Source organism: Pyxicephalus adspersus, chromosome 3 (genome assembly GCF_032062135.1).
Source record: "Pyxicephalus adspersus chromosome 3, UCB_Pads_2.0, whole genome shotgun sequence".
In the NCBI taxonomy this organism is placed as follows: Eukaryota; Metazoa; Chordata; class Amphibia; order Anura; family Pyxicephalidae; genus Pyxicephalus; species Pyxicephalus adspersus.
In genome coordinates this window covers 124,360,864-124,386,717 of record NC_092860.1, presented here as the reverse complement: position 1 = coordinate 124,386,717, position 25,854 = coordinate 124,360,864, and the positions used below count along the sequence as shown (strand labels likewise).

The window sequence follows — 25,854 nt, the reverse complement described above, 5'->3', positions numbered from 1 at the left end:
TTACTGTTTGTTGGTTAATGATGCCCCCACTTCCCCCGATTATATTGCAGTTGTTTTATGGCCTATTGTTCTCACTACCTGTAAATACCTTTACAGACATTTCTATCTGGTTGCAGTAATGAATACTATGTAGTATGTTTTTATAACAATAAATTACAAAGTGGCTTGAATAGTAATTGTAAATGGTTTGACAGATTTGTGCAAAATAAAGGTTTTCCTGTAACTGTGTGTACTCCAAATCAACTCAGAAAACATCTGCAACTTGTTTTTCTAGATTTATTTGCATGGCTTAAGTTTTGCTTTTTTCCTCTATTTCTGATCTTAGAACAGTCTTACAGGGAGAGACACTCATCACATAGTCAGACTTTCTTGCATTCAGATTTTTCACTGTAAATCCCCTACATATTGAAGTTTTATTCTAGCCTCTTCTTTCAGGGTGGATTACTTTCTTAAAAAGAAATAAATTATACTCATCTGGAGTGTAGTAAAATAAATACTAAAAAGAGGCAGGAAAATGGGAATGCTAATGTTAATCATCTTAGATTGTAAGCTCTTTGGGGCAGGGTCCTCTCCTCCTCCTGTGCCACTGTCTGTATCTGTCTGTCATTTGCAACCCCTAATTAATGTACAGTGCTGCATAATATGTTGGCGCTATATAAAACCTGTTTAATAAAAAAATAATCTGGTAGAGATACATCATCAGTTGGTATTAAAAAGAAAGTTTTTACTAATTCAAAACTGCATGCCACTCACCCACTGTCTGAGGAATAGTCCCTACCTGAACTTGTATATTAAGCATGTCTGTGATCATCTGCCAAACTTTATATCATAACAGGTGGGTCTCTTTGGAACTTATTTCTGCAGTTAAGTATCTTTTATTATATCTTGTTATAATAAAATATTTTTTGTTATTTGTTGTTATAATAATTGTTTGTTTAATTAAATAATTTTAATCGTTGTTAAAAATTCAAATAAATATTTGAATTTAAACCCAGCTATCCTGGATGAACCCAGAAGAGAAAGAGGCCAACATAGGTATATAATGCAGTTTATTCATGTGTCAAACAATGCTTTAGAAATTTAAACAAAAAAGTCAATTCATAATCATTTATCAAATATTCTACTAATAAAAAGTTTAAATCCAAAGTCCAAAATATAAACAGTAAAGTGCTGGTCTCAGATTCCAACACCGTTTGCCGAATAGGCTTCCTCAGGGGAGATTTGTTATAATTATAATAGTTATAATAGTGATAACTACAGTCAGGGAGATTGAATGGACTTCATAGGAGTTGTTGACCAAAAGGTTTAAGGAATGTCTGAATGATACCTAGCGTAGGATGAGGAGTTTCTTCCGTGATATAGATAATATGCCATGTGTGATGAGGAGAAACCTTATGAACCCCTCCAGTAGTCTTTCTTTCCAAATCAGCAATAACAGACATTAATTCATTCACCAAATTCCTCCATTGCTACTCCCTTGCTGCACCTATAGTATGTGGTTATAATTATTCTCACTCACACCACACTGATCATATATTTTTGCTCATATCCCCTGTCAGGAATCCTCCTGAGATTTTGTTAATGTCTTGTGGTCAGGCTACAAAAGTGAATACATATGATTCCTATATCAACACTGCTTTTTTACTGTATCATTTATTTATTTTTTTTATTTGGTTATACTGACATATGTCCAATGGATTCATGTAAGGTATGAATTTTAGCGATAAGACCACTTTACTAAATATGTAACAAACTACTTCCATAGCCGACATACATTGGATCTCTCTGTGCCAGCAGACTGCCTGTAGAGGTATGATGAATGAATATGAATATATATGAATGCTATGATAATGATCTGCTTAAAAAAGTACACTCAATAAATCACTTGACATATAGTTAGGAAAATAGATTTAAATCATTTCCAGGCATCTGCAAATAATATTCTCTGATGAATATAAGTAGAGACTAGACATGAAGAAGCTGGGCTGTGTGCATCTATTTTATCACAGGTACACTTCATGTAGAGTGGTGGATAAAGCCAACCTGCAGTCCTTATTCCTATCCAAACATTAGTAGTAATTTATCAGAATGGCAATGGTCTAAATGGTCATAAAATAAGGAAAGTCATAACTTTTTATATTTAGATTAAATCTGTTCATTTTTCATATTTGTTTATTTGTTTTAGCACAAACCTATGTGCTTTGGGAATCGTTTTCTTTTTGCAGGCTACTTTTTTTTAACTAAAAAGAAATACAGTAAAGTTCCTGAAACCTGTGCAGTAAGCTGAAATTTCCAACAAGGTTCTAAACCTTTCAAATTATTTTGTGTGAACTAAAGCACACTTTACCTTATGAGGAATGTGAAGACAAAAAAAATCTACAGTGGTCTAGGACACATGCCATCCCGTAACTGGACAATGAAAGAGAAGAAGGTTACTTTTACAGACTTCACCCTTCTCTTTGCTACTTTCTGGAAGCCTGCAAAGATGTAAGGACAGCTATGTGCAAATATACTGCATGAAACCTTCCAATATTGTTATTCTGTCTCCAACTTTGTGTTCTGTCTGTCCTCTGCCAGCATGTTGTGATTTTGATCTTTGTTCATGTGAAAATATTAGCTCCCCTGCAGAGGTCTGATAATACCCCCTTTCTGCTAAGAGCTAAAACTCAATCAGCATAGAGCAGGAACAGTTAGACCTATGCAGTGAAACCACTGCTTCCACACCGAGAGTAATGGCACTTCTGGCAAAGGCCAGGCTTTTCTACCCAGGATGTGGCTGAAGGAAATGAACTGGAAACCTTTGCACGCTTTCTGTTTAAGTGCATCTGAAATGTATCTAGCTGATTTAAACAAACCATTTGGTTGGACTATAAAATACTGAACAGAATATATTTTAATTACAGTATGTTTATGCAAGTATGGCATAGGATTCTAAAGTGACAAGTATTATATTTTGTTTAAAATTACCTTTATTAGTTATGGGAAATATTCAATTTAACAGTGCAGATTAGTCTGTCATTATTTACAAGTCGGTTAATGTGTAATAAACATGCCCATGAAGTTATTTCATCACTGTACAATATCTGAACCACTTTGACTTTATGACTTTATAGAGAACAATGGACATTACAGAGAAGACAGATGGACAATACAAAGTCATCTGGACCTACACCCATAAATAAGAGAGACTAAAGATGTACTTAGTTTTCTGAGTACAAATGCATTTCATATGTTAGTGATTTGGTGGCAGTGATTTGAGGGCCAGCTTGGGCTGCACAAGGAACTCGAAGAATTTATTTTATTATAATGAAGAAAATCATCAAGTGCATAAAAAATAAATTTCTTTCACAAGAATTACCATGTTCTCAGGGCTCCAGATGCTCTTTCTAATTCAATGCATTGAAATACCAGCAGTACCAAGATTAAAGGCAAGAAAACAGCTGCAGGAGGGTTGTAGAACAGTTGCAGAACTTGATAGGTTGTGCTGAAATAAGTTTATTGTACATACTGGCACTAACATGTAAGGACAAATGTACAACATGCCAGCTATGATTGGGTGCTTGTTTGTATTTATCTCTATTACATATTACCTAGTTAACACACTTGTTCCCTTATATAAACTTAAAAGTAAACTTCATCATCAATCATGCTGCACTTTTGAATGATTTTTTTGTTGCACTGCAGGGTGGTGGTAAGGTTCATGTGCTCCTTAAGCCCCATTTTTTGTGACTTGTTAGAAGCCCATATTTCTGTTATCCATAGGGAGGGTAAGTAAGAATAACTTTCTCAGTATAGGCTTATTTCCCTTTTATTATCTCTAGAGGTAACCCCGAGTGTGACTTGGGGTAGAAAAAAGTTGCTAAAAGCGGTAACCCCGAGTGACACTCGGGGTATGTAAACCCATGGGAGGTAATAGTAAATAGAGCCTTACCTGATCCGCCGATGTCCTGTGTCATCCATCGCCGCAATCTCCGTCTTCTCTCTTCTTCCGGCCGGCTTCGGCATCCGATGAGTCATCGGGGAGTTCCCGGTGACGTCGGTGCGCGTATACGTTGCCGGCGGGGCGGGGCGGAAAATTCAAAATACATTTGTATTGCATTCAATACAAAATAACTGTATTGAATGCAATACATTGGATTTATATGTGTAAAAGCAGTACATTGTTTTCAAGAGCATTTATTTTACAGTATATATAATAGTATGACTATAATATGTATATGTTTTTTTTTTTAAAATAAATGTTTTTTTTAATATATAGATTTTTTAATTTATTCAATTTATTATTTTTACATGATTTTGTGTTTCAAACTTTATTATACTCATACTTTTATAATATACTGTAAAATACAATGTACCGCTTTTAGACATATAAAACCGGAAATAAATGAACCGCCCAGGAGGTTAAACACTGCTGTGGGTGGCACAGTGGCCTTTGCAGTGCTGGGTCCCAGGATTGAATCGTGGCCAGGACCCTATCTGCACAATGTTTGTATGTTCTCTTTGCATCTGTGTGGGCTTCCTCCAATATCCCAAAAATACAGGTATGTTATAATTGTTTTTACCCTCAAATTAATGACATATGACTATGGTAGAGACATTAGATTGTGGGCCCCTTTTAAGGGATAGGTAATGACACAAATTTGGGCTTTGTAAAGCACTGTGTAATATGCTGGCACTATATAGGTTAGGCTTTATACGGCAACAATTAACTCAAATACTAATCAAGGATATTGGCAGCTAGACCTCCTCCTTTTTTCACCCACCTAAACAATAAGGACTGATAGGGATTTGTCCTTAGCTTGAGTAATGCGTTACAACACAACACAACAAAACATTAAACATCATTCACACCACCTGCTTTCTAGGCCTAGGTGTGATGCTAAAAAGTCCTTTGATAGGGTGAACTAGGTTGGTTAGACTAAGTGTGTCACTGTGATGAGACTATTTTTGGTTCTGGGCACCCTGCTTCCTCTCCCAAGATATGGTTGATGTGCAATTTCTTTTTTTTGTCCTTTCCCTATCTATGTCTGTGATGTTCCTTGCTATGCCCTTCACCCCATGGTGGCCATGTACATTATTTTATATCAATTTCTCATCCCAACCAGACAATCTCACAGTAAGGCTACGTACACACGTCAGATGTTTCGTGTCCGATACGAGCCTTAGGACATTGTATGTACAGAGCTCGATCATTCATCTTTCGGTCTTTTGCCGTGAAAGATCCTTTCCAACAACAAAAATCTAAAGTGTGTACATAGCCAGTGCCAGGAGGAGGCACCTTTCTTTTTGCATGCTCTACATTTAATGTGCTATGTTTGTAGAGGGACAGACAACACCACATGTAAGTGAAAATAGGCACACCACTAAGAGCATTTGGGTCCCTTAACAAAAAGTGGATATAGTTCTTGGGTAGTACTCCAATGCACTGCTAATATCCTTTGCTCTTTCCTTTATCCTGATATTCTAATGATGCTTAGAACTAAACAAAGGTCCAGAGAAAACCGCAAAAAAGATTTCCCCCAGAGAAGATCCTGGGGGAAAAGCCTCTGCACTCACAAGTGATATAAGCCACCTTCTTTCTCCAATCATAGATCTTACTTAGGTGATCTTCTAAGCCATACGTATCATAGACAACACATACTAATAGATGCGCCCAGCTTTTGGAACCAGGAAACACTAACAGCCAGGAAGCACTCTGGAGTCTATATGTGTCCACACATGGAATGTGAAGTTCTGCCCAGGGAAATATCCCCGCCTCACACCCAGATACACCCGCACTCACATGGCGCCAGCGCCCACCATTAGAATTTTCCGAGAGAAAGGATTTCTAACTCCAGGGCGGGATTTCTGAGCCACCAAGCCAGGGATTGCCTGGTTCTTGGTATTAACTGGATTTTTGTTCCATAATGATAGGCCTTTGCATTACAGATAAGTACAGAAGTAATATTAGAAAAATTAAATTATCTCTAAAGGAGGCTACTGAGCCAGACAGCTTCTGGGCTGAAGAGTTTGCATATGAGACCAAAGTCAGAAGCTGCTCTTTAAAAGAACACCCTGAGACATGTATAGGTCCAGTCCCAGATATTTCAATTGATGAGTTGATTCCAGTAACAACTTCTGTAGGTTTATAATCCATCCAAAACACTGCAATGTTACTACAGCCAGAGCTATAATGTCTAACTGGGCCTTCAGTGTTCATGCATCCAGAAGTTGTTTAGATATCTCATACGACACGAGAACATGACAGGCTCCGTTGTTCTCCCCCTACCCTCTGCATAGAGCAGAACTGTGCTGTATGTACAGCGCTCGTTCATGCATCGTGCAGTCCTTAGTTGTTGGAAAGGGCTTGTGAAAGATCCTTTCCAACGACTATAATTGCACGTGTGTATGCGGCTTAAGATGTGACAAATGACCCCTTTGTATTTTGTGACAATGAAAACCACTGGAACAGGAGGGGCCAGAGTTATGATACCTTAGTTTAGAAGGCTCGAGAAACTCTGATAATCTTTCAGTCTGTGAAGAAACACAAAAATGTTTGGAGGGAGAAAGCAGGGTTCTTTAGTCCAGCATTTTAGCCAAAGTCCCCAAAGGGTTTGCAAAAAGAAATGATTCTTGTGATAAACAGGGCTGGAGGCTTCCAGTAGGTCATCACTGTTAAATTCAATACCACTTTGCTAGCAATTTTCCCTAATTACTGAAAAGCTTGAAGGTCAGTGGGGCTTAGTTCCCTTTAAGGGATTTTGTTCGGTTAGACATGGTCAAAAAAAGTAAAATCCAGTTAGAGTGAGGTACAAAGCAAGACACAGGAGCGAGTTTAAGTTGATTCCAATTCACATTTTTTTTGCCTTGGTATGGATGGTCGGCAGCAAAAAGGGATAACTGCCCTCAAAGCAAAATTAACATAAACGAAAAAAACACCTCCCAAAAAAATGGCTAATGATACTGACTGCAAAGAGCAATCAACTTGTTGCTGACTCAGATCTTAGTCCTAACATATGGGAAAAGACCATATGAACATATTCTGTTTGATTAACATGCCATTAACATACAGGAAATAACATTATAGGGTAGAATTCTATTTTCATGTATTTCATGGGGAAGAAAATAAACAGAACACCCAGTGGAGACAGGAAACAACAATATCTACATACAACAGGTAATTTTTTTGTATCATAACTGCTTTATTTTGTTACAGGCACCTTTTAAATAAATTTAATATTCCAGCATTCAGGTAACAATAGTTAATACAGAAAACAATTTAACTACATTAGACATACTTCCCCCCTCTATATATTCCAATAAATGTGTTTTTAAATTCAAACTAGCAAACAAAAACATACTATATTGGTATTCGAATAGAGAGCTTGTGTAATGGTCTCTCTTAGGCCACTACGTTGTTGCTAAAGACGAACAATCTTGGTGAAAATCTAGGATGTTTACCGTTCACTGATCCATCCTTGCAGATCAAAGAACAACTGCTATACTTTCCTAAGAGATAGGTGAAATCAAAATGGTTCACATCTAACTTTAAGCTTTCTTGTATTACTTTAATTCACATTACTTTAAGCTTTCCTCTATTTGAATGGGCAAATTGATCTGATCACTACATTAGTGTCTATTTCTCACAGACGATGTTTAATCTAAGCCAGTGGTCCCCAACCCCCGGGACACAGACCGTTACCAGTCCATGGCTGTTGAGTTGGGGGCCGCAAATGACAGAAGGCAAAAGCTACCGCTTCCGGTGGCCCTCCTCACACTGATTACACAGGAGCTGCTGAGAATGGCCGAGCAATGTATGTAAGGCTTACACTTCTCTGCCATTCCCAGCAGCTCTGCAACCTGACAGCACACCAACTCTCTTACATTACTCAGTTATTCTCAGCTAGTGTGCAAATGTAGCAGAGTAGTGTAAGCAGTACACACACACTATTCACACATAATATATTTTCTGTTACTGGGCCCTGCTGTCAGAAAATTGGAGACCACTGGTCTAAGCAACATATTTTTCTCTTAGCTAATGCTAAACATGGCAGTCAGACTCACAGGTGAAAGGTGGACAGTTCTTTAACCATGGTCCGCAAATGAAAATGCAGATTCAAGTCCATTCAGAAGATATGAATTGAGAAATGAATGATAAGGTGGAAATTAGACGCACTTTTGTAGATTACCCCAAATCAGTTTGAATGCAGCAATGACTGGAGTGTTCCTTCAATGTATTGCTGTATGTTGCAATTCATATCAATCTGTCTGCTAGACATTGAGAGGCAGAAATGGATTAAGTGTGATACAATCATCAGTATTTACACTGGACACTTTGAGGAGGGGCTGAAGTCATTTTATAGGTAGCTACACTGACAAAGAAGAATCTAATGGCTAAACAACACAACATTTACTCCAACATCTACTTTTTTTTTTTGATAAAACTTATAATAAACTCAACTGACTAAACATACACAAAAAGTGTATTACTATTTAAAGGTCCCTAGTGAGATCAAACTGTGGCTTTATAGAAAAATTAAGTCATCAATTGTGCAGTAAAAGATATACTGTACTACCAGTAAATAAATATATGCCAATAATATTAAGCAACTTCAACCAAATTTGCTTTGGTTCATCTCCATTACAATAGGGCTGATGAGAATAGTAGATTACATATGAATGTTTAAGCAAGTTCACAAGAAATGCCACAGACACTAAATTTCTAGAAAGATGTTTTCTGTACTTGCTGAAAATGAATAAGGACAGAAAATGAATGCAGCCATCACATCCAAGGATTAGTAAGCTGCAATTTATGGCATTGTTGTACATTTACATACCCAAGTACATGGGTGCCTGCTGAATGCAAATTGACTTTTTGAAAGTCAACCACACGACAATTTGAGTGGGGCATTTCTAAAAGCAGAATGTGAAATGCTGCATGCCCATAAGGTTTTAGGGAGGTCCAGAAGCATAAGATTTAAAAGCCACAGGAACCAATCAGGAAATGAGGTAGCCTAGTGTGCATTTGCATGGTTTGTTTTTACCCTGCAGGCAGTGACAAATTTGCTTCAAGCAAGCTTTCACTAAAAGCTGCATGTGTGGTTTTTACAGAGATGTGTGCCTATAATGTGGAACTTTTGGAACCAGAACCCCCTTTTAAAATATATGGTTATAGATCTGTAGATGTGGGATTTCAGAACAAAACAATGTGCTTCAATTGTTTAATATCTGGAAAACAATGGTGGTTCAAATTTAATGCTTTACATTCCCTTTATATTTATGGGTTATCAGAACAATATGCTAGTTTCTTCAATCAGCTGCAAATCTATATGGCTTCCATTAAACTATCTATTTAAACAGATAAAAGTTTTCTAACAAGACTTTAAATTTATATCTTCATTAGGACTGGTCAGATGACTAACAAAAAACAATAATGACATTTTTGTCCAGTGCACCATGAAAATATGCACCATGAAAAAAGAACATTGCTTTTATGTATTAGCCTCAAGAAAGGCACATTTTTATCATCGTCTCGTCGACAAGCCCAATAAACCTTTGTAGAAGTAACAATATATGTATATTATATGAAATAATATTGAAATATTTAAAAAGACAATATTTCAGTGTTTCTTGCATTTTACACATCACTTGTTTCTATGTTTACACAATACAGTATTCTTTGTAATAAGTAAAGACATTGGATGAGGACATTCTCATTTAGTGAACACAATTTCCCTTGTGTGATATGAGTTGATCATTTTATATATTAACTTGTGTAAGATACAGTGTAAATACAGCAAGGACAACGCCACACACAGGCATAAGGATATATTTCCTATATTTCTGCCAGGCCGATGGCTGAACCTCCACTTCATCCTTCTTCCTGTTCTTTCTTCGTTTTCCTTTTAGACGGTTTTCGAATGCTTCTAATTCAGCCTATAAAAGGAATAAATTACAAAGTTCAATACCATTTTTTTTCTTCCATGTACCTGATAGAAAGATTTCTCATACATTCTATGCAAAGGACCACACAAGAAGTGAGGGGGATCTCCTCAACAGGGTCACAGATGCAAATGAACAGATTCTTTCTTCTACTAACTGTGGAAATTGCAGGATCACAGGTGGTGCTTGCACATGATCAAAGCAATGATAGTAAATGACAATGACTGACCTCCTCTGTACACAGTGGCACAATATGTTCCAGAAAATGAAAACTTCACTTGTTAACAAGATATAGGCCCTTGACACTAAACAGGCCCATGAACACAAATTTATTTTTTCTGCAAGACTGTCATCATTCTGAGAGCACTTTGTAACTAGGGAAAGTGTCCATGTGGAGAACCGTATCTGGTCCGCTCCTGTATGATCTAATAATCAGGTTGCTCTATGTGAAAAAAGTTAGGTAGGATTTACCCATAGGCCCCCGCCAGGTCTAATTTATAGATCAATTAGGGAAAAAAACACATTCTGTCATTCAGGATCACTAACTAAAAATACATTTTGCCTGGTCATCATGCGGTACAAATTTAATCCAGGTCAGGGACAGAGAGAGTCACTGACTAAGCTGAAAAATGAGAATGCATTTGTGCAAGCATTTAGCAAATCACAGAAAAGGATCCACTATAGATGTGCTGACTTCCTTAAGGGTAAAAGGGGCTGTCTAGTGGAACATTAAGAGACATAACAAGGAACAAATAACCCAGAGAGACTGAACTCTTTAATTCAATAAACAATAAAACATTTCAAAACAAAGCAGTTTTAAATGTGTTGACTTTATTACATCCATTGTGAATTACTGGGATTACCGATTGTGCTGTACTGTGTGCAAGGTGGGGGATTATAGGCACATGACATCTATTTTGCAGGCAGTAAATGAAATCCAGCTATCACAGAAATCTTTCAAAGTTCTTAGCAACCTTGTAGAGAACAAAGTGCTGCTGAAGGTGATAGATATATTATATACAGCGTACTGGCTGTTTCCCCTATACTGGCAAACTGAAAACACAATAAAGCCAGGAGCCTCCTAAAATATGTTTTGTGTTATATTTATTTTGAATGGTCTACAAACATGATGTCAAAGCAGAACTAAACTTGCCTTTTCTTTTGCAATCTTTGCTTCATTTTGTAAAAATGTGCAAGCACACAAGCTCGCAAATGCATCTCTCCTTTGCTTTCATTGAGTATGTAAGTGTTGCAGGAGGACCTGGTAATCCAAATGAGATTTACAAGCAAAATACCAGGTTCACACACCTCAGCCTTCTGGTATATCTGAGCTTTGGGTTAAAAGAGGGAGTGCACGTTGCTTTCCTGTTTATGGCTTCTCCCATTCCCTCCCTATAAATTCCTCCTGTTTTATACAGCTCATTGTATTAAAAATAACATCAGTCTATTGTAGTACTGTGCAGTCTGCATTTAGAGGAAAAAAGATGTATACTAACCTCAAACGTTCTCTAAATCTGCATATTTTTGTGTCTCCCATCTATCTCAATAAATTGGTCAGTCTAATTGAACAATGCCTCCCATAACATCTATGTGATGTGGCAGTGTCAAGATAAAACATCTCTTACTAAATGTTAGGCACCTCTTTCATCAGCTTAGAGGAGTAACAGAGGGGTTTCTGCAAGATGATGAGCTAATACAGTCACAGTTCTATTTGACAGGACTTCTAATAAAAAAGAAATGTTTGTTTTACCCTAAAATTAATGTATAGACGTAATTGTGTTGGTTTTGGATAGGGGAAGGTAATGGGTAAAACATGTTAGGTTTTATTGCTGACTGTCAACACTTCTCCAAATACCCCTTTACTTTGATTTAATGCAGACTGATGCAGTGTTGGGGCAGTGCAATGATCTTCTTTGACAAGGCAATAAACAGAACTGAAAATATTACCTTTCCCTTTTTCATACATGAGGCTCCTTTTTCCAATGCTGAGCTCTTATATACAACAGGAAAAGAAAATGTTCAACATTTCCAGCTCTGTTAGAAAACAATAGATGCTGGGTCTACTTTATTTTCAAAAATTTTATTGGAGCCAGGTCAACTTTAGGCAAGTGCATATGCAGTAGTGCTCCACACAAATGTTTACGTAAGAGGATGGAAGCTGGGAATACTACCTAAATCCACATCCACAATATGAAGTGTCATTTACATTACTTAGGTACAGGAGGGGTCAAAGGGTAATGACACTTTACTGTAAAAGTACAGGTATCCTTTATGTTGAATTTCCACCCAGACAAATAAGAGCTCAACAGTAAAACAAAGAGATTTGCATTAAAAAGCTAGTGGTCACTATTCTGGCATGTGGTGAATAGTTCTTGGTTCATGAGAAATTCATTGCGAAATTACAAAAAATTCAACTTTTCATAGCATTAAAACAAATGCGCAGAACATTGTCTGTCAGCATCTGTTTCTGCAAATTCTATTTGCTTTTTCCCCCCTCATACAGCATCTCAATAGGAACAGTAATAGAGCAGACTGCCAGATGTAGGCTAGAATCTAGCGCTCATATACACCTAATAGAACATAACATTCTTCCACTATCCCCATGGATAAAACTGAACATTGAAGGTTATGTACTGAGTAACCAGTGATGAAACCTGGAGCCTTGCATAATACTGATATCTAATACACTTTCAGGTACTATGAGCAGGAAGAAGTAATTGGGCAACCTCCAGAAAAAGGACAACCCAGGGAGCAGTATGAGGTTAACTTATGGTTCAGGGAGCGGGAAAGTGACAAAGGAGGCTGCAAGGCTTCCATAGCAAAGAGTGGTGTTGGAATAAAAGGCTTAAAATAATTTTACCAAGTTTTACTACTTGTTTCCAATTTTATTAAATTTTGCTGGATTCACAAAAATAACCTATATAGAAAAAAAGCTAACCTGATTGCAAGTGCTACTTACATAAAATGGTTTGGACACATAGGGAATTTACTAAAATTTTATAGAAAACTTTGACATTAAATGATCACCACTCTATCATTACGAAGAATGGTAAACATATATAGATATCTTTGGACACCAGTAGAGTTAGCAGATAATTCCATGTGAGCCTATTTGCAGGGAACTGACCATCAGAACTGAGGCAAGTCTTAAAGACCCTACCGTGTACAGATTGAAAGGCAGAAAAGCACAGCAATGGCACCTGCCAATGTTCTTTTCTTTATAGAACACAAAATAGTGTACTGTCATAAGCATAATTCTCACTACCTGCTGCTTGCGTTTTTCTTCTTCATTAGCTGCCTTTTCTTCCTTTTCCTTCACCTGTGAAAATAAAAATTCAATACACATACATTTTCATAATGAAATACATTATTACATAGCATTGTTGTCTGACATTCAATTAATAAAGAAATCCAGCCAAAATGACCTGCAGTGCAGTGATGGCAGAGTATGCACTGTGAGGAAAGCTTTAAACGTTACTGTGGTCATTTAAATCAGCCATGTTTGGACCATTATTAATGAAAATGGATTTTCATCAATATGCAGAAGACATATTATGAAAAAAAAAGGGAAATCGCCATAATAGAAAAATATTTCATAAACCTGTTAAAAACTATAATGTTGTACAAAAGAATTGATATCTTAGTTTAGAAATATGCTTTCCATAACATATGCGCTCTGACTTAAACCATAGACCTAATTCTTGACTATTATATGGAGTATGTGCATACTAGAAGTGGCATATTTGAAGATAGAATGCAGAGTGAATTCTGTTCTACCACAGCAGACCCAGCACAAATTCTATATTTATATTGGTATGTCTTAGAATAAATGCAAACAACCAAATGCCCTTATATGTCAAAATGTCTTTTTAGCTAACACATACATTAAACAGATGACAAAAGTTAAACAAGGTTGTATCCTGTGTGGCTTTATTCTATAAAAGTCCACATTAGTTTCACACATTAAGCTTACCAAATTGCAAGTTGTTTATTCTTGACTAACATGCTACTGAGTGACAAGTCGCATTATGCACAATAAACGATTAATAGGAGGAGAGCAGTGTTCAGGGGGCATATCAGACCACAAAAGAGCTTGTGTGTGGAAGCCACAAACCCACTTTTCTGTTTGATGTGAGCACTGGGTTTTTGTACCCGTTGTAAGCTGCATCTAGCAGATAAAACAATAAAAAGAGCCATATATGTAATGGCATATGTAACCTGACTGCATTACAGTAGTAATTTGAAAGAAGGTTGAAAGGGCTTAAGTGCTGCCACAATGATTTTATTTTCCATAAGGTCCAAGAAATCATCTTCTCAACTGCAGATCACAAAGAGCAAATCAACAGTCAGGGGATTCATTCTGTTTATATTCCTAAACTAGCTGGAGGTAGGAAGAGGAGTGCTTACAAACCAAATACAAAATTTGACCTTGATGGCCTACAAGAATACCAATAACACAGTAAAAGTATGTCATTTCAGCTGGTGTTTTGTATTTTTGTTATGTACATTCAATAACTTTAGACGTTGGGTGCGAAGATGTTAAACCTTATGTGGGCATTTCTACTAAACCTTCTCACATATGCTCCTGATCTGTACAAACCACATAAAAGTAGCGGGTGGAATAGGCTGGAATTTACCTCTACAGCTTTTTTCTTTACTTCTAAGCAAAGCGAATCACACTCCAGTGTAACTTGACCTTCACGTGCGACGTTACATGGAAATTCCTACAAATGCATAAGGAGAACAATGCTTTGATCAACAGTTCAGGAAGGTCACTATATCAAGCAACTCTAAGGAGGCACACATGAAATATCTAACCTGTCTACATGTAAAATTCTGTTCATCATAAACTAAAAATGACACACAGAAGAATCTATCTAATGTATGTAAAGTGTTGACTACATGGAGACCCCTTGCTCTCACTAGGTGATGTAAAAAAAAAAATTATGCCTTTACTGGTGTCATCAAAAAATAGCTTTGAGACACAATATAGATCTTCCTTGACTTGGATATTTGGGAGATCTGACATTCAACAAGTACTCTGGCCAAACAAATGAATGCCAGATTGTGCAAAGTGGGGATATAAACTAAAATGCCAAGTTCTGTGGAAAAGGAGGTCTCTGTTGCAGCAATAACTCTTAGATCTAATGCCACAACAAAGAGTCTGCACACACTATATAAGCACAGGCTGTGGACAGGACATGATGAAAAACTTGGTAAATAAGCCTGGGGTCACCAGGAGGCTAACATCATCACAGGAAAATGTGTCCTTGATCTGTAGGGGAGAAACATATCTTCTTCAACCATTCTAACTGAGAATGGAAACAAGGTTTGACAGTTTCCAGTACACAGAGTGAAATCATCTACAGAATCTTTATTAAAGCTATTGAAAAATGGCAAGATTTAATAAAAAAACACAATTGTGTTTCACTTAATGATCATTTTCATTTATTATATATAGCAAAACATATTTTAAGTACAGGAAAAAAAAAAATCCCAGGACACCCACCTCAGGTTAGCTCCTAATGCTGCGTACACACTTCCAATAATTATAGTTGGAAACGAACGACCGAAAATCATTCACAAAAAAGATGACCAACGACGCAGACGAACGAGGATTGTCGTTGGAAACAAACGACTGTCACGACGGATCTGATTGTCTGTCGATCATTCACCATCGTGTGTACGGTTGTTCAGTGATCGTGCATGTTTCTGCATAACACTTTCTCCTTTACATGTCACTCCCTGCATCGTTCAAGCGATTGTACCCAGCGTGTGTACACTATTGGTGCATTATATTTGAACAACCTTATCGGTAAAGCATGTACAGAAATGTGCACAATACAATCGTTCAAATATATTCGTGCATAATTGTTGATCGGTCGTAATCGTTCATTTTCTAATGATAATTATTGGAAGTGTGTACCTAGCTTAACTTCCTCAATGGCTGCAGCCTTCTGCATACCAGTCACTGAAAATGTAGTGACAGGGTGCCCATTATTATTCTCCCATTGACTTAAATTAGATGTGCCTGTACTGCAGTAGTTACTTTCTATTCAAGTATATGGAAAATATTTGAATGCACACAGACAAAATTTGCTACTGTAGTGAGTTAACTCTAAAATGTAACATTGTTTTTATTAACTGTGGAAAAAACACTCAGGACCTCCACTCTTCACAGTACAACAAACAAAATCGGTAGCTGTGCCACCTAATAAAAGTAAGACCTCATTAAAGCTCCTGCAGATGTTGCTGAAAACCCTTTAGAAACAAAAATGATTTTTATAGCCCTGTCACATAATGGACCTGTACTTTCCCATGATGTCTAATATACATCCTCATCATAGTTTCTTTGTTTTGTACATTATGGCACAACACCAAACCACAGAGACGCTCGGAGAATGTATTAAACTCCTTGCTCAGGATAGGGAAGATCTGCTCTGGCAAACCCTGTTCAATACACTATGCAGCTGTGTGCACTAAAAGAGGTATGTTTTTTTACCTACTCAAGGAAAAGCAATAAAATAAACCTATGGGAGAAAAAAATGGAAAAAGTGAGCCAGAAAATTTATTTGACTGCAGCCAGAAACAAAGAAATAAAAATGCTTGATTTCGACCAACCCAGAAAAGATTATATGCATAATATCAGGCTTTTCGTATGCAAAATTCAAGGTGTGTATTACAAATGTCTTATATTTTGAAAATCCACAATTTATAATGTTTAGCTCAATACCTATTTACTCTTGAACCAGCATCTCTGTAAGCTTGAAATGTAGATTTCGGATTTAGTTTTGCATACATAAAAAAATGTCCAGAATTTGCTCTTTTTTATATGGACATATTAGGAGATAATACAAATATAAAAGCAATAATGCTGGGCTTAAAAAATGCAAAGAGAAATAGTGCTCTGACAAAGAGAAGAAAAGAGAATATAAATAAATGTTAATGAAACATTTCTTTTGGTTTTGGCAGATATACAGACCTTCTTAATTCTCCGACAGGGACATCTAAGTTTAACTTTCTGGATACATAAAAGTAAACAATTTCCTTGATGACAAATCTCTTTGCACCGATGTCCACAAGGCAGCTGGAAATAAAAAATACTCATAATTAAGGTTTGTCAATTCTGTAAACAATGTGATTCAGTTAATTAAAAAATTAAAAATGTAATCTTTAACTGGAACTAAAGATCAACCTGGCATCAAAGAGGACCTTTTTGCAGAAAGTGACAGGAAATGTTCCTCCTGCAAAAAGTATTCTTCACTGCCCACTTGCATGCGCAGCTCTGCGTTTGTTGCCAGGGAGTGCTGGAAATCCCAGCTTTCCTTGCAGGTGCCAGGATTGAATGAACTCATCCAGGTCTGGCAATTCAAACTGGCCAAATAAAAGAATAGAGAACATGGCGGCACCCATAAATGAATGGGGACAGGTTATGTCCAGCAAATCAAAGGCATCATACAAAATCATCAGGTAATGTTAGCTCTAAGTTCTAAAATTATTTAAATCTATTGTCAAGTGTAAGACAGACGACAACAGATTCCACCAGGTCATTATTTATTTAACACAAATAAAGGTAAAATGGAGAAGCACATTTCATGTGTGAAGACTAAGGACACCTCATGATTCAATGGCTTGTAGAACCACCTTTACCAGCAAGAAGTAATCATTTCTTGTATGACCTTTTCTATTGTTAAACTTGATATATGTTCCAAACCAGCTTTTGCAGAGGTGGTTATACTTGCTGATGATCAATCAAGCAAGCAGATTTGATTAACAGCACCTGACTGCTACTTACCCTCTTAATTCTTAAGTAATTAGTAGGGTGGATGGAATTTTTCACTTACCGCTTCTGCATATTCACTGTTAAATCAATATCGTTGTAAAATGTCATGTGGTCATTGTAAAATGTCATGTGCAAAATGTGCTCATATGAGGTTGTACTTACCCAATTTTAGGACCTGCTGAGGGCCAGGCCCTGACCTAGAAAACTTTAAAACTGAAAGAGAGCATACTTTCTTTTTCTTGTGATGTATATCTGATGATTCTGTGTGAGGCTTTAAAACACAGACTGTACCATGCACCTAATAGTAACCAGTAGAAAACTGCAGTATTTAAATGATAAAATGTCAGTAAAAATTAGATTTAAATTAATCATATGTTTTATATTAGCAGCTTACTAGTAAATTGATAGAAAAAACATACTTTCATAAAGTGCCAAAACCAGATGGAAATGTAGTCTACAAGCGATTACATTAATGCAGTCTCCTATCTACGGTTCAGTAAGCTTCCTTCCACAGGAAATCTGCCTGCTACCATCAAATTACACCATGTGAAAAGTCAAAACGAAAAGAAGTTGAGCACTGTAAATGCTTTCAGAGCCCCTAGTTAGCCGCTAAGGCTACAGACAGAGACATACTAGGGAGATATGCAATATGAAACTCAGGTCAAGAAACAACGCTACTGCAAAGCCCCACAGGGCGAAAAAACACCTTTAGTCAGCCAAGATAAACAGCTCATGTCTGGCTATCAGAAACATTGTAAATCCCACAGTTATGCTCCTGAAACCCAACAAATTACCAGCAACGTGCAATTTTATCCATACCAATGGAAGCAGACTAATTGCAGGTGACTGATCTGTCCTCAAATCCCACTTATTTCCTAATGACAATACGGTTTCTTACAAGGGATTCCAGGCTGAACATTTTCTCAGGCTTCCAGTTTGTTCCTAGCAAGGAAAATACTCACTTTGGACATTTATTCAAGCTGTCATTAACCTTCAGTAATGATCTTAACAGAATATAGCAGCTATAAATATTTTATATTTGAATAACAAATGTTTGCTACCATTAGACAATTTATTTGTGACACTCCATATTCTCACAAAAAAAAAAAAAATTTGCAATGTATTAGATATGAACTATTGTTTTAAGGACATGATAGACTGAAAGACAAATAAGAATGATTTTATGACTTCAATTAGTAAGATTTTGATTGTATCTGACAACCAATGTGTTTAACAGAACAATGTGATATTCTGGCTGCAGTGGCATGTGCAAGATAAGGAGCTTTATTTTCTAAATAAACCTCAAGTCTGCACATGATTACCATGATTATCTATCATGGTATATACATTGTACATAGATTGTTGGAAAACTAATCGACTGGTTCCTAAACACCATACAAGGCTGGTATTTAAATGTAGCACCTGAAAATTAGAAGAAAAACAACTTCATGTTCTTACCTAGTTCCCACCTATAAGATTAATAATTTAATGACACTGTGTTATTTGTACCCGTTTCCTATACTGATAATTCCCAATCCCTACATTGTTATGGTTAATTTAAATATCACCAATAATAATGTTATAAAAAGTTAGTTTATTGTTTGGATGTGAAAATGTTTTGGAAGATAAATTTAAGGACTCACGGATAGAGATATATCCCACATACCATATGAATTCAAGTATAAACATAGAAAGTTTGAAAAAAATCTTGGTTTATACGATGGTCATGCCACTAGATGATGCTGTGTCCTTATGTAAACTGTTTAAGAAACTTTGGCTGTCTGAGAAATTATTATCTGTTTACACTTTGTATGGGAAAACATCTGCTGGCCAACAATAATACATACAGTTAGGTCCATAAATATTTCGACAGAGGCAACTTTTTTCAAATTTTAGTTCTGTAAATTACAATTAATTTCAATAATTGTAGATTAATTAATTTTAAATTAAACAACTCAGATGCAGTTGAACTGCAGACATAGCTTTAATTCAGTTGAACAAAAAGATTGCAAAAAAATGTGAGAAACTAAAGCCTTTTTTTTTTTTTTTTTTTGCTGTGAACAGACAACATGTGGCCAAAGGAGCTCTCCATGCAGGTGAAACAAGCAATCCTTAAGCTGCAAAAACAGAAAAAAACAGAAAAAACCCATCCGAGAAATTGCTACAATCTTAGGAGTGGCAAAATCTTCAGTTTGGTACATCATGAGAAAGAAACAAAGCACTGGTGACCTCAGCAACGCCAAAACACGGAGGACAACGGTAGTGGATGATGGCAGAATAATTTCAATGGTGAAAATATACCCCTTAACAACAGTTAACCAAGTGAACAACACTCTCCAGGAAGTAAGCGTATCGATATCCAAGTCTACCATAAAGAGAAGACTTCATGAAAGTAAATACAGAGGGTGCACTGCAAGGTGCAAGCCACTCATAAGCCTCAATAATAGAAAGGCTAGGCTGGACTTTGCTCAAAAACATCTAAAAAAGCCGACACAGTTCTGGAAAAACATTCTTTGGACAGATGAAACCAAGATCAACCTTTACCTGAATGATGGCAAGAAAAAAATATGGAGAAGACGTGGAAAAGCTCATGATCCAAAGCAATAGAAAGACTGACCCCATGCTCATTTTTGCCTGTTCTAAATATATATTTTTTTTTAAATAACACTATTGATCTATTATATTACATTAATCCTTTTAGCATTTCTGTTGATTACTGTTTGCTAAGTTAGCAGTGATGGCATTTTGTGCTTTAGAGTTATACTTGGGTCGATTGTCAATTTAGTTTTTTTTTTTTTAGATGACGTAAGTTTAGGTGAAGTATATATATATATATATATATATATATATATATATATATATATATATATATATATATATANACACACACACACACATATATATACATACATACACACACCTACAAATTCTTGAAGATACCCACCAACACCCAAAAACAGAAATCAACACTTCAAATGAAAACCTGAAGCCACTTAGCATTTCCAGAAACAAGTAATTTACCAAAACAAACTGTCATGCTAACAGATGAACAGAAGATTCTCACAGAGGACACAATCACCTATCTTATTTAAAATAAAATGTTGGACTGAGACACGCAACGTATATGTGAATTTTAAAAGCCTTTTTCATAAAAGCATGAAGCATTTTCTGACAATTTATGTGACAAAAGTCTTTAGTGGTATTGTGTATGGGTTGACAGTGAAAGAATTTATATTTTTCCACAGAGAAATACAAGGACATAAATAACACTGTTAGCTGTTCCTGTCAAGTTCTTCACATTTTGGGGATATGGAAGAAAATAAAATATGGTTCCAAACAAATGGTTACTTTTGAAAGATTTTACTGAACTCTGCTACTCAGAAAGTTGGCCATGACTAACATCATTACACAGGTCAACAAAAAAGAATGTTTTCACTTGCCAAGGATTTTTCAATATATTTAGTGTATTTCGGGTCTGATTAATCCAGAAATGACATCAGTTTCATTGAATTGGCACTAGTTCTTGTGATACAGGAATCAGAATAGACAATTTTTCCAACAACAAATGTTAACACAGCATATTATTATCAATCTTTACACCGATGTTTTGCATTTTATATATTAAATGTAGCATTATTTTCATGAAACTTTCATTTGACTTTTCTGTAAGAAGTAGTTGTTTAAATGACCCTAATGTATTTAGCTACTTTTGTGGTGAATAGTCTCAGCAAAAACACAGAAGAAATATTACAGAATTTATGAAACAAGCATATCTTGCATATTTTGGTTTTAAACTGGAGGACCAAGATAAGTATTGGACCCCCCATATGATATGCAAAACTTGTGTAGAGTGTCTATGTCAGTGGAAAAATGGAAAACTGGAAAGTTTGAAATGTGGTGTACCTATGGTATGGTGAGACCCCAAAAATCATCATAATGATTGTTATTTTTGTGCTGTGAATGTAAAAGGTTTCAATCGTTACAAGAAAAACCATACTAGTGTTCATTACACTCCCTGATATTCATGTATCCGACATGGAGGATATACAGGATTTGGAGTGTAATCCACGAGTTAGCAGTGGAAGTGAATATGAAAGAAGTGTTTCATCAAACCAGCAGTTCTCCCAAGAAGAGCTCAATGATTTAATACGTGACCTAAGTCTGTCAAAACAAGCATCTGAACTTGTAGCATCCAGGCTAAAGGAAAAGAAGTCTGAGACCGGAAGTTAAAATAACGATATATAGGACAAGAGAGGTGACACTCTGACCATATTTCAGTGAAGATGGAGTCTTTGTGTACTGTTGTAACATCCCTGGAGTACTAGCTCATATGGGAGTACCAGAATACGGAGTAGAAGACTGGCGGCTTTTCATAGACAGTTCCACTCGAAGTTTGAAATCTGTTTTACTGCATAATGGCAACTGCTATGCATCAATTCCAATTGATCACTCAACAAAACTTAAAAAAGAATATGAAAATATCACAATGGTCTCACAAAAGCTTTGTAATCGTGAACACCAATGGTCCATATGTGTTGATTTAAAAATGGTGAACTTCTTACTTGGACAACGAAGTAGATACACAAAGTACCCATGCTTTATCTGCTTGTGGGATAGTGGAGCAAAGCAGGATCACTGGAAAAAAGTGACATGGCCTCCAAGGGAAAACATAAAAAAAGTGCAGCGAACATCATTAACGAGCCAATGGTTGACAAAGGAAAAAATCATTCTCCCTCCACTACACATAAAGTTGGGGTTAATGAAGCAAATTGTTAGAGCTCTGAACAAGGTGATTGCTTCAAATTCATTTGTAGATTCTTCCCTGGACTGAGTACTGAAAAATTACCAGTAGGAATCTTTGATGGGCCCCAGATTTAGAAACTGATAAATGATTTAGGTTTCACAAGTTACATGGCTGATACTGAAGTTTCTGCCTGGCACAGCTATGTCATGGTTGTCAAGACCTTCTTGGGTAACCATAAAGCACAAAATTATTGCTTTTAAACTTTAAAAATTTGGGTGCTACTATGAGCATAAATGTACACTATCTCTATAACCATTTGCCAAAACTTTCAGAAAACCTTCGTGATTTCAGTGAGTAAGAAGGGGAGAGGTTCCATCAAGATATAAAGGTGATGGAAGAAAGGTATCAGGGCCAATGGGATAGACACATGATGGCAGACTACTGCTGGAGCCTTCAACGTGATTTTCCTGAACATCAGCATAAAAGGAAATCATACAAACTGAGTTTTTCAATTACTTCTTTGTGATTAGTTCTGTAAATATATTCAATATAGAATATATTGGCATTAAGTATTTCAAAAAATAATTCTGTATACGTAGGCATATCTAGTTTAATTTTGCCTAATTTGCATGTTTCATTAGTTTTATATGAGGTTATTATTGAGGTCATTATTTCAAAAATTAGAGCCAATCTGGCAAATCTAATACCATATTTGGAATCTGTGCATCAAACATAACCTAAAATGACTTTAATCTGTTTGGCAAGAAAATGTTTATTGACCAGTGTTATCAATAGAGCAAAACTTTTTGGCCTCAGTTCTACTGATCAAATGTAAAAATTTGATCCTGGGAGCATTGTTTTAAAAATAGTGGAACCAATATGCAGGGGGGACAGATTGACACAATCTCATGTCTTTGAGTACAATTGGAAGCAACTGGGCAACATACCAAAATGGATTCTGCTCTCACAGCCTAAACCCTGGCAGCTAAACTAAACCCATACATCAAGCCAGGTTAACATCCAGCTAAGCCAGTCCAGAAGTCAGACTAGGTAACCCAGCCAGTAGACCAGAAGTCAGACTGGAGAAAAAGTAGTAATCCTTCATAAATCTATTATAAATTTGTATATTTATATATATTTATATATGGCATATTTTCAAAGTTTAATTTGAAAAAACATTTCGTAGCACATTCTCCATTTTTTTATGTCTTTAAGGAACCTGCTAGCGCTAAAAATACCTCCTTACGCTGGGAGAAATGAATTCAGCGAATAAAGCGAAATGAAAGTTCCACTTTCACAAATGTTCGATCAGGCAGGTCATGGTCTACATAAAATCCCTCCTACCTGCCTGATTGCGAATGTGAAAACTGTCAAAATACCCAGGCAATCTTCGGTACTCCTGCCAGGGAGGGCAAATTGCACACCATGAGATAACACAGAAAGTGTTCTCAGGGCAGCTCTGAAACTCTGACATGATCGACGGGTATTTTTTATCAAAAAGATATAACAAAACACTTTAAACAGTTTTTAACATACTAAGGCTGCATAAACATGTTCGATAATTGTTGTTGGAAAGGATCTTTAACGATCCTCTAACGACCTTTCCAATGATAAAAGACTGGACGATGTATGAACGAATGCTGTACATACAGCACCATTCTGCTCTATGGAGAGGGGCTGTCAGATCCACGAACGACGAGCGCTGTACACACAACAGATTCTCTTCCAATATCAGCACCTAGGCAATTATCGGACAAGAATTATTTGACAAGTGTACGTAGCCTAAGACAGAGCAAATAATTGAATTATTAGGAGTTAAATACACAAACTTTTCTATGAATTCAAGTTGAAGTATTACTTATGCTTTGTAATCTCTTTCTCCCGACTCTCTGTTTTAATACCGGAATTATCCTGTTTATTCCACAAGCGTAGATTGGCATTGCCTAACATTATTAAGTCCATCATCTGCCAGAACACCCAGATGTACTCCCTGTAGGTTGCATGCTGCATTTATCCTATTAGCCTCCAAGTGGGCAACTTTACATTTAGGAAATGAACACATCAATGGCCATTTTCATATAAATGAATAAGTACAGCTAGACTTTCATGTACGTAAAGCAAGTTGTGTTGTGTAAGTGAAAAGGAAAAAGGCAGGAAAACTCCAAAAGCAGGAGCAAATAAAATTTAAGTGTAGAGCCTTGGTGCTGTCATGGTTAAAAAGATTAAAATGATTTTGTGCCTCCTTGTCCGAATAAATTCAGTCTCAGAAAGCTTATATTGTCCTTCACTAAACTTCACAATGTTATCAGAATATACAGATCCCAATATGTCAATTGAAGAGGAAGCAGAGATAATGGCTGTATAATTGCCCGACAGTGTTCTGAATCCTTTCTTAAGTATTAGTGTGCGATCTGCCTAACACTAATCCGATAACACAAAATGTATTTTTCTTTACGGATTTCCTTAAAATATCTAAAGTAAAAACATTGTGATTCTTTATCAACATATACAAAATGTAATATTTTAAGAAGAACATTTGCAAACCAGCTGGAGCTTTTTCCATATTTGATCAAACAGGGGTTTGCCTTTGCAAATTTACCTACAGGGAAACTTTTAAAAACCACCCCTATTTTCTATCATGCCCTATAGGCATAAACATCATAAAGGCATCAAAAACAACAAAACACCGATACTACTGACAGATGTTCTAAGAGTAGTCTATCCTTACTCTACCAAGGATAAAACTGGAGAGAATGTGTTCACAACATCCAAACATTACTGCACCAATTTTTTCATATCTCCGACTATTATTCTATACTGTTTAATGTGAACCCACTGTGTTGTGGGGTAAACTTGTGGCCCCCTAGGTCATTTAAACACCCCTGCTCTATTGTGACAACATTTGATAATTTCCGTTGTGCTTAAACACAAGCACATAATTCAGATAGAATTCTTACAGATAAACTGCTATATGTAGTTATTTGGTGATCATAAACTTTTATGGTGAGACACCAATTGAAATCCTGATACTTTTTTCTAACCCACAATGCAGACGGTATAGGAAAGATGCCAAGTAATTATACTTATTAGATAACCGCAAAATAATCAACAAAGTTGGGATAATAAGTATTAATACTACTCAAAGATTATATGATTATGTTGCCTGTGGGATAAATGTGTCTAGAAAAAAAAGAAACATACGGTGAAGAACACCATCTTTTGTAACACGATTTTTTAGGCCAATATCAACAACCTATATTATGAAAATAACACAATTTTATTATTATTTACATTAAAAGGCTTATTTCCAATACATGTTTTGTGTATTGGAAATGAGCTTTTTAATGTAAATATTATTAAAATTTTGTTATTTTCATAATATATGTTGTCAATATTAGCCTAAAAA

At 36.2% G+C, this 25,854-nt stretch overlaps 1 protein-coding gene across 1 annotated transcript in view; it reads right to left on the bottom strand.

The window, feature by feature from the left end:
- Nucleotides 1–7,160: 7,160 nt before the first annotated feature.
- The window catches only part of NFXL1 (nuclear transcription factor, X-box binding like 1), a 49,293-nt gene continuing 30,599 nt past the window's right edge, over nt 7,161–25,854 (bottom strand). The window contains exons 20-23 of the mRNA XM_072406255.1: nt 16,904–17,008; nt 14,559–14,645; nt 13,187–13,240; nt 7,161–9,915 (exon numbers count right to left, since the gene is read on the bottom strand). Of these exons, the coding sequence (XP_072262356.1) occupies nt 9,739–9,915; nt 13,187–13,240; nt 14,559–14,645; nt 16,904–17,008 (423 nt within the window). The 3' untranslated portion in view covers nt 7,161–9,738. The remainder of the gene's footprint in view (nt 9,916–13,186; nt 13,241–14,558; nt 14,646–16,903; nt 17,009–25,854) is intronic.